Raw genomic sequence first — 10,115 nt, forward strand, 5'->3', positions numbered from 1 at the left:
TCAACTGGCAATATAAAGTGGCAAGCGAAGTTTGTTAATGCATATGAAACAGGGTCAAATCTGAAATTTATTTGGATGTTTTAAAACAAAAGTTAGATACTGTATAAAAGGATAATCCTAAATGGCATGCAAGTTATTTAAGTACTTCAACTGTAACATGGAAAATCCATGAGATATTAGGGACCACCTACATGGTCAAGAAAAGGTTATGGTTAAATGGCCTTTCAGAAAGGCGTAGAAATATCTTTCTTTGTGATAATTTGCATATAAATTATAAATGTTTTTTTTTTTAATATTGTGGTTTTCAAAATGCTAGTTTTTGAGCTAAAATAGATTGAATTCCTGAAATATTACTTAACAGATACTCAAAGTTTTTCATCAAGATTACTAAATGTTATATGCATTAACTTGCTTCTGTCTTAACATTTGTCAAAAGGAAAACTACATCATAAGTACAGAAGTGACTGTACATCACTGAAAGTTCTGGAATTTTATCATCAAACAGAATATTCTGGTGTATTTGTGAAATAAAACAACAATAAAAAATTGAACATAAAACAGTATTTCCAACTAATTCATTATTTTAACACTGTTGTACCTAAATTTGTCTCAGCTGTTGTACCCTAAGTTATTTTTTAAAGCTGTGTGAAACTTTTAAAAATATTTATTTCTGTTTAGCTCAAATGATGAAGTTGATTTGATGAGTTAAGGAGATAAATAATTGTAAGATATACTGCAGTGTAGCATGTACTGTTATTCTTGTGGTTAATTTTAAGGTATTTTAGGGAGTATAGAAATACATTATATAGCTTGTGGATCAATATTTTGAAATAGTAATTTGACCACATTCCATTCAAGTTTCCAGTGTAGGTAATAGAGTTTTGTGTCTTTGGAAGCCAGTGTTTGTGTACTATAGAAGTTTCATGGAAGGTTTGTTAAAATTTGTTATATAAGATTGATATCAACATCTTTATTGAAATTTCAGTGTAGTTGCAGTTATAGATGATCACATGGAGGAAGTAGTTGTGAGGGTAGCAAGGATACTGAAACATCACTCTTCAAAAGTATAATTAACACTTTGTTTATAGGAACAAATGAAACTTTTGTATTCAGTTTGTTTGTTTTTTCTCTGTATTTCATTCTTTTCTTTTAAGGGAGCAAAACTTTATGAGGTAGTTTCAGTTTTAAACTTGATGTCACACAAAGAATAGCAAAATAGTATGGCTGCTTACACAAATATCTATATATATTTTTAAAGCTTTTATTTCCTAATAGGTTCTTTGCAGTAATGAGAAGGCCAGTGAGAAGTATGATTTTTTTATATGATCAAGGTAACAAGTTATCTTTTAAAAATAATGTTTGTATTTTTTTTATTCTAATATTAATATGTGTTTCAGTAGTTTTTATTTTGAACTTTGTCTCTTCAGAAATAACAAGTGTAATAAATATGCTTTTTTCTAGGTTCGTCGTAACCTACCAGATGTGTTACTAGCAACAATGAACATTCTGTACTCTGAATACAAATCTAGAAAGTAAGTAAGCTTTGTATTATGTAATTAACAGTGGAATTAAAACAGATATATGTAGCTGCAAAATTTGGCAGTTCTTGTGAATGAAAAGTTGAAAGTCATGGGAACAAGTTGTAGCAAACTATTTACCTTGATTTTATATTTTGGAAATTTCACACCAGTATGTCTATTAAGTATTACCTTACACTTATACTGTGGATTTTTAAATGTTAAGTTATATAAGGTTTTAACAGTTTTTTTATTGCTACCTGTATAAAACAGTTGTTTAGCTTTATAGTCAGAATGTCCTACACATAGCACCTTTAGCAAGGATTCAGATCTTTATTATAACTGTACAAAAAAGTACATCATTTGTTTCATGTTTTTAATTAACAATAAATTAAAATGATATTCTTGTATTTTTATTTATACAACAGAGTTAGTTTTAGAATAACCTCTATCTTGCACTGAATATGTCTTTATTATTACATCCATATCATGTTCACAGAAGTGCTGGTTTAGGAAGCCCCCAAACTTCATTTCTGTCTAAACAAAAAACCAGTCCAGAAGAACCAGGAAAGGTAAGTTTTAAGTAGATTATAAAGTGATTATAAAATCAAATATTCTTTTTCAGATATCACTTTTATTGTTATTAACTCCTTGTGTTAGACTAGAAGGGAACTGGTATATGTAGTAGAAATAAAATAATCTTAAGAGATATAAGATCGTCATTACAATAGTAGTATTTACATTAAACAACTTTGATCCAGTGAACCTTGCTTAAACTTTATAAAAACAGACAGGGTTGAAATATTTCTGTATTCTGTTGAACAATAATAACATCCAGAGGGTGTTGCTGATCTTTGGTCTATGATTATGTTGTGTAAACTGATAGACAACAGTCTTCTGTTTATATTATAGTTGTTGGTTTACCTAGTCAGGATGTCAGAGAAAGTGGTTTAACAGTTTTAGGTCTTGTCAGTGTAGGTAGATTATTTGGTCAGAAGATAACATTAAAAACATTTGTAGATGCAACGTTATTTTGTGATTCTTTTATTTGTATCTTGATAGAAATCTGCATTTTTCTCTGAAGCCTAGCCAAACTCGGTGATACAATTCAAACTAACAAGTAAGACAAAATCATATGACACCAATTTCAGGTTATATGTGTGTTTTCTTATAGCAAAACCACATTAGGCCATCTGCTGAGTCCACCAAGGGGAATTGAACCTCTGATTTTAGCATTATAAATCCGTAGACTTACTGCTGTACTAGCAGGGGACTCAGATCGTATGATAGATAATCAGATGCTTAATTTGCATAACAAAGAAGTAAAGAGAGTAATTTATATATTATTTTGTAACATTAGTTTTAAAGAGCCTTAATATAATGTTACAAATCCTCATTTTCTTTCAAACATTTCAAGCATTGTGATATTAAAATAACATGATTTTCAAATAGTTGGTTTTATTGTTTCACATTACTTCAAGTTCACAGCTTACTAAAATGTTTTGAGTCATGGTACTGTGAGATGTGTGAAGTGTAACTGTGAAAGCAAGCTAGGATTTCATGTGTTTAACACCAGACTTAATATATTAACCTATTATACCTTTTACTACTGTAACATGATAACATTTCTTAAACCTTTACATCATTTGTTTTTGTATGTAAACCCTACATACTTAACTGTATATCATAGCTAAAGACAGCAGGCCAATATTCTGTTGAAATATGTAGTATGTTCTTTGTATAAAATGATTTTCATTAATTTCATAAATTATTGTTTTAGCATAATTGTTTCCTTTCCCAAGTGTAATGTACTAAATGCAAATATTTGTGTCATGCACATATGTTTCACATGATCCAGTCTTCTCATTTATACAAAACTAAAGTTTATTTGTTACACATTTCATGGCAAAATGTAACTTTCTTAATAATTGCCTTGCCAGGTTTCAGTATTTCATGTGCAGTTGTTGGACTGACCTTAACACTATACCCTAAATATTTGAATGGTGTGGTAGTTATGGGTTTTTTTCAATTTGCTGCACATCCTCAAACTCTCTTCATTGGTTCTATTAATATATCAATAACTGATAGAAATATATAGAAAGAAAGAATCTGTTTGTGTTTGTTCATATTTTACAAATATTATCGTCAGGTTCACAAAGAAAGAGGTAACTGACCGAAGCTGACCACATGTTTGAAAGGGGTTGTGTAACTGTGTGTCGAAATGTAGAGGGCGGTATTAGATGTTTGAATATATAATTTTATTTATTTTATTATATTAATATAGGTATAAAGGCGTTCCTTTATATTGGTTTATTTTGGGTTTAAGTTGTTGTATAAGTAAGGCTTCTTTAATTTTCGCGTTTGTTTATGTTTGTTTCTTTATTTAGTATTTGAGTGTTTTCTATGGTTATGTTGTGTTTATTTGACTTGCAGTGTTCGAAAACGTGAAGGTGACTTTTATGTTCTTTGAATCTGGTTTACATTTTTCTACTTGTTTCTCAATATAGAAGTCGTGGCAGTTATCACATTGTATTTTATAAATAACGTTGGTGTGGTGTTTGTCAGTGTAGTTTTACATAGTATAGACCTCAGTTTTGTGCCTGGTTTTGAATAAATTTGGTATTAACTGGAATGTCATATTTTGTTACTAATTTTGCCAAATGTTGGTTATTTGTTTGCTGATGTCGGAATATATGGTATACAGCAGTATATGGTTTCGTGGTTTTTTGATTCTGTGAGCTGTATTTACTTTAGTTGGTGGATGATTTTGCTTTTTGTCTAGGTGTGTGCGTATAATGTTTTCTACGGTTTGTGGAGGAAACTTATTGATGTTGATGAAGTATTGTTTTATTTTGTCTAATTCATCGTTAATTTTATCTGGTGAGCATAGTTTTATGGCTGTGTTTATTTGGTTTCTTAGTATGTTGAGTTTTGTTTTGTTTCATGTGCTGAGTCCCAAGGAATGTATAGTCCAGTATGGGTGATTTTTCGGTGGATTTCTGTTTTGAATTGTGTGTCAGTTCTTGTAATTTTGAGGTTAAGAAATGATATTTGATTGCTTTCTTCCTGTTCACATGTGAAGTTAATGTTGGGATGTATAGAGTTAATGTGATTGAAAAAATTAAGTATGTGTTCTGTAGATTTGAATCCCGCAAACCGTGTCATCTACATATCTGTACCAGTATAGTGGTGGATGTAATGCTGTGTTAATTGCTTGTGTTTCAACTTGTGTCATAAAAATATTGGCTAGAACTGGTGATACTGGGTTGGTGTCTAAAGTTTCCCATAACAAGTGATGCTTTGTTATTATAATTTCCTTCTTTTCTTTATGTAGTATATCACACACCTACGAAAACAGGCCAGAGCATTGATAACATTTGCTGGGATGATTCCATATCGAATGCCAGGAGATACAAATGCACGTTTGGTTCAGATGGAAGTTCTCATGAACTAATTTTACTTTTACTTTTGGATACCAACCAATTTTTACTACTGGTGATCTTCATGCAACAAATAATTAGGATCAGTATATTTTTCAAAGATATTGATTTTTGGAATGAAAAAAAAACTCAAACTTAACTGTACAGATTTGAACTTTAACACTTTATTTTGTAAAAACTGAATAATGTTAGATAAAATAAAATCCATTTTTAGTAATAACATTGATTTATGTGTTATATCATCTAATTGAAATATTTGCAAGCAGGAGAAATATTAGAAACAACTGAGGTTGATTAACTTACCCAAGTCGACATGGGTGCATTTTGGGGAAGCTTCAAACTTGTAACCAATCCAACTACAGGTTTACAACACTAAGCCATGTAATCTCCAAGAAAGTATATACTAATTTAACATCAATAAATAATATAAACAAAGGTCAGACTTTCCATTTGAAAATAGACATTAGCTCAAATAAATTATTTGGTAGTTAAATAATTTTATTATCTGTGCCTTTGTATTTTATAATAGGTGTTATTAAATATGACTTTTATCATATTTCATTAAGTTTTTATTTACAGAAAACCAGTATTTTTTACTATTTTGTCATTAAAAGGATCTTAATGTTTGTATTAAGACAACAATTTGCTTCATTAATATAATTCAAAGATCAGCATTAGAAACACTGTACAGGTCATGGATAAGATTTTAGATTTATCCTGTATGGGCTGTTCACATTTAAGACATCTCCCAGTGGCACAGTAGTATGTCTGCTAGAAACTGAGTTTCAATACCCTTGGTGTGCATTAACCATTGCGTAGCTTTGAGATTAATTCCAAACAAACAAATATAGTTAAGGCATTATTTGAAAATTATAGATAATAAACTGTAAATTTCTTAATAATTAAAGGTAATTTTCTATATTTAATCAATACCAGGCTCCCAGAGTACTTGTGAACCTAACACTCATTGAAAGTAACTGAAGACTGTTTTTATTGAGGAAATAGTTTAGAATTTCAAAAAAATGGTTTTTTGTACTGTGAACTTTGTGTTCTTTTTATTTCTGTTTCATATGATCCTTTTTTTATTACATCATACCTGTTCCTATGTTATTAATAATAAAATTATTTTGTAGACCACAGTGTACACAGGAAATGTATATTGCATGTTTTATGTTAAGCACTTGAGTTTAATTAGACGTATTGAACATTCTGTAACCTCTAGTGCATTTAATATATTTTTATCGATTTTTTTTTTTTTTTTAATTACTGAAAATGATATATAAATGCACAAACATATATTATTTATGGTATTATTGCTTTGACCAATCCCCAGAACCTTTTCTTGAAAGTTTAGTATACCATTCTTGTTGTTATTTGTGGGAAATTTAAATGTTTGTACAAAATTAAGGGATTACTACAGACAACGTGATAACATACCGGAATGTGGATCTGAGGTTCTTATCCCCTTACTGCAAAGAAAAATTAAAAATTATGCTTGAAATTTTGGGGATGTGGGTACAATATAAGAGTTGCAGTAAAAACCCACTGTTTGATGCCTTTTTTTCATGAAAATACAGCTTATTATGGATTGTAACACAGAAGACAAATTAATAAATAGCCTAAAGTTAGCAGTTCGAGAGTAAGAATTAAAGTGAATTCACATAAGTTATAGTAATTTAACATATTAGATCAAAGTCATCAATTCAAAAGTAGACAAATACCACACAACTATTCGAAACATATTATGACTACTGCATTAGGACATAAACAGGTGATAATTTTTGTGGCCACATCTTTTCCAAGGCAATGTTGTTTTAGTATAATCTTAACTTGTAAAATCCTGAAGATCACATTGTATCGAATCATTGGGATTCGCTGAAATATTGGTAATATTTTGTTTAAACTTTTGTATGACACGTGTCTTATTATGAACTCTGTAACAAAATATTTTACCCTGAAGCAACTTGATGTATGAATAGTAAATAGTTTAGAGAAATGTGGATCACACCAAAGTTTAAGAAATATATTTTTGTAATATATTCACGAGACAGTAGAAAAATTTTTTGACTGAGCAGTCTACAGCAAGTAAAGTAACATTACACCCAGGTGGAATTTTGTAACATGGTCTCAACTAGAGTAAACCTGTCCCAAATTCAAACTTAGAACTTTTGTATGAAGTACATACTGCAGAAGAGTAATATATGTAATGTTTGCATACTTCAGAGGTTTCGTCGTTTGCATAAGAACTAGATTTAATGAACTCGCAATAAAGAACAAACGAATTATAAAGATCAACTTGTAATAATTACTCTACCACACCTAGTGAAGTTGTGCTGGAAGTCAGACAAACGGTACTTACTATTTGTTGTTATTGATAAAGGAAATATCCGTGAGGAATGGAACACGTTAAACTTTCAATTAACAATCTGAAAGGTCATGTGTAAGGTACTGTGGGTTCACTCCTACAGAATACAGTAATTAAACCAACATAAAGGAAAACCTTTATACCTATACTAATTAATAACCTAACGTCCACCTGCAACGTCTCTTACAATCCCGTATCTGTTTATACTCTCGCTCCTAAGACATGTGTCCGTCAACGGTCACATTCAAACTCTCTTTCTTAGCTTGAAGATGACCTAGGAAGGTCTAAACGTTGTTCTCTCTTTATCAACAAAAGTGTTAATACTCATACCAGATGTTCTGAAATACTGAACAACTTCAATGTGTTTGTATTATGTTCAGCAATTATACATTTTAACAAAGTTTATCGGTGTCGTGGAATGTTTAATATGAGCCCAACCCAAAGATAAAGGATATCATTCACTACAGTGCATTATTTGTTTTTTGAATTTCGCGCAAAGCCACATGGGGGCTATCTGCGCTAGTCGCCCCTAATTTAACAGTGTAAGACTAGAGGAAAGGCAGCTAGTCATCACCATCCACCGCCCCACGTTTAGTGTGACGGGGATTTGAACACGAGACTTAAATTACGAGTCGAGCGCCCTAATTACCTGGCCCTGCCCGACTAGGAAACTGCATTACCACATACATGTATACACAAGTACAGTACAGTACACTATTTTACAGTGTATGTCAATCCAGTAAACAAGCAACTTCGTCTTAAATATTCGTAATCCAATTTTAAAAAAATTTCAATATTTCAAACAAAATTTTAATTAAAGAAATCAGTTCCATTTTATGCGACTTTCAACGGCACCAGTGTAGGAGAATAATGGTCTTTGTGGCCCAGAAGAATTTCTCCATCTTTCCCACCAGTCGTAGAGGGCGTTATTTTCATACAGATGAAACACCTTCATTCCAAGATGTGGACTTTGTTACTATTATGAGCCTATATGTATAATGTTATATATGCAATTAAGTTAGAATAAGGTTTAAACACATTTCAAGATATTTTGTTTTAAACGCATCTTTTTTCCAAATTTAACTTTTATTATTGTATATTTGCGCTGCCAATTTTCTATCTTAAACTTCTTAATTAAACTGAATTCACATAACATGTAACAAATATGGGTTTATTGATCATGTAATTACAAAATTCGAACTTGTATTTAAAACAAAAACGAGGCATTACATTTCGTGTTTTCTGTATAATAATAGGTAGTTACTTTGCAATAAAACATTTTAAACTAAATGTAACCACTTTATGATAGGCACTTCTATAACACTTTTCATCGTGTTCCAGTGTTCTTGCTCTAAAATTGGATGAGATTGATGTTCTATGTGTAAAATACTACTTATTACGTAAATTTATTGATTTCTCTAATAATGTAAAACATTTATTGTAACACCTGGTGGTAAAAATGCTTAAAATTAACTAAATTTTTTTTTCTTAGAAACTGTAAACGTAGGTGTTTATGGTTTGCGTCCTGTTGTTGCAGAAACACGATGTGCACTTTGGAGTCGTAAGTGCTTTATACAAGTGACTGTTAAATTCTACTAACTGTTCAGGTAAAAGCTCAATCATTAGTGGAGACTGCTACTGGGTAGCAGCATTCCCTGTAGTCTGTCATTTCAAAATTTGTGGCTGATAGCCTTTGCACAGTTTTGCGCGAATTTCCCAAATAAACAAATGTTAGTATGGGGAATGGACCTCCAGTGTTTCCGAACCATAACTATAATACATAAATTCGAGCTTTTCTGAGTGAACAGCTTTTATTACGGGATTGTACAAAGTAACGATGGAAAAAATCGAACTTTATAAATCGTTGAAATACTGTGAAGTCAGCTAATAGAACGTTTTGAATATTGTGGATCACAGAAAACGAAAAAAACCAACAACCAAACGTTTCTGTTTTAAGATTATTTATAAAATTATGATCGAAAGTGTTTCTAAGCAAACAACAAACACAAAAAACGAAACGAGCACAACTAAATTGGTTAAATATGCTAGAACAGTAATCCTACTTTCTGAGTAAACTTGGTTCCAAAGAATCTAACCACTTGCGGAATTTGGAACTCCTGGTCAAATAAAGCTTTTCACTAGCAGACTTTGGAATGCTTTCAAGTGGAACAGCGGTATGTCTGTGAACTTACGACGCTAGAAACCAAGTTTTGATACCGGTGATGAGCGGAGCACAGACAGTCCCTTGTGTAGCTTTGAACTTATCAAACATACATTGGAATTTGTGTGGTTACTCACAACTTTGGATATCCTATTGTTATACTATTGCAGTGTTTGCTTTTTGTCCAAAGAGTGCATGTTTTATTTGATATAAGCAGGCATAACTTGGAATACCCTGTTATACTATTTACTATACAGTTGATTCAAACTGGAATTTTTTACGTTATGTCTAAGTATACAGTGATATCATTTAATTTATCTTATGAACTGTGAATTTTTTGCTGTTTTTATGTCAATTATTTGATCTTATTTGTATCAATTACCAGTTTTATACTGGGTATGATTCGTAAGGCAGTTTTTATCAACGATTATGAAAAAGAAAATCTCATTCAGGCTTTCCATGATGTTACAAGTGGTATATAAACCAACATTCTGATATTTTTTCCATGAGTATGATCGGCAAGTTCGTCTTATTCTTTCCGATTTTGCGGGTTCGAATCCCCGTCATACCAAACATGCTCGCCCTTTCAGTCGTTGTACGTTATAAAGTTACGGTCAATCGCACTATTCATT

General features: G+C 31.2%; 1 protein-coding gene across 3 annotated transcripts in view; it reads left to right on the forward strand.

The window, feature by feature from the left end:
• Positions 1-5,177, forward strand: part of LOC143247848 (nuclear pore complex protein Nup93-like) — a 52,456-nt gene extending 47,279 nt beyond the window's left edge. For all 3 annotated transcript variants that reach the window (XM_076496410.1, XM_076496397.1, XM_076496403.1), the window contains exons 22-24: positions 1,462-1,532; positions 2,017-2,089; positions 4,852-5,177. In XM_076496410.1, the coding sequence (XP_076352525.1) occupies positions 1,462-1,532; positions 2,017-2,089; positions 4,852-4,971 (264 nt within the window). In that variant the 3' untranslated portion in view covers positions 4,972-5,177. The remainder of the gene's footprint in view (positions 1-1,461; positions 1,533-2,016; positions 2,090-4,851) is intronic.
• The last annotated feature ends 4,938 nt before the right edge of the window (positions 5,178-10,115 follow it).

The sequence above is a fragment of the Tachypleus tridentatus genome, chromosome 1, assembly GCF_004210375.1.
Source record: "Tachypleus tridentatus isolate NWPU-2018 chromosome 1, ASM421037v1, whole genome shotgun sequence".
In the NCBI taxonomy this organism is placed as follows: Eukaryota; Metazoa; Arthropoda; class Merostomata; order Xiphosura; family Limulidae; genus Tachypleus; species Tachypleus tridentatus.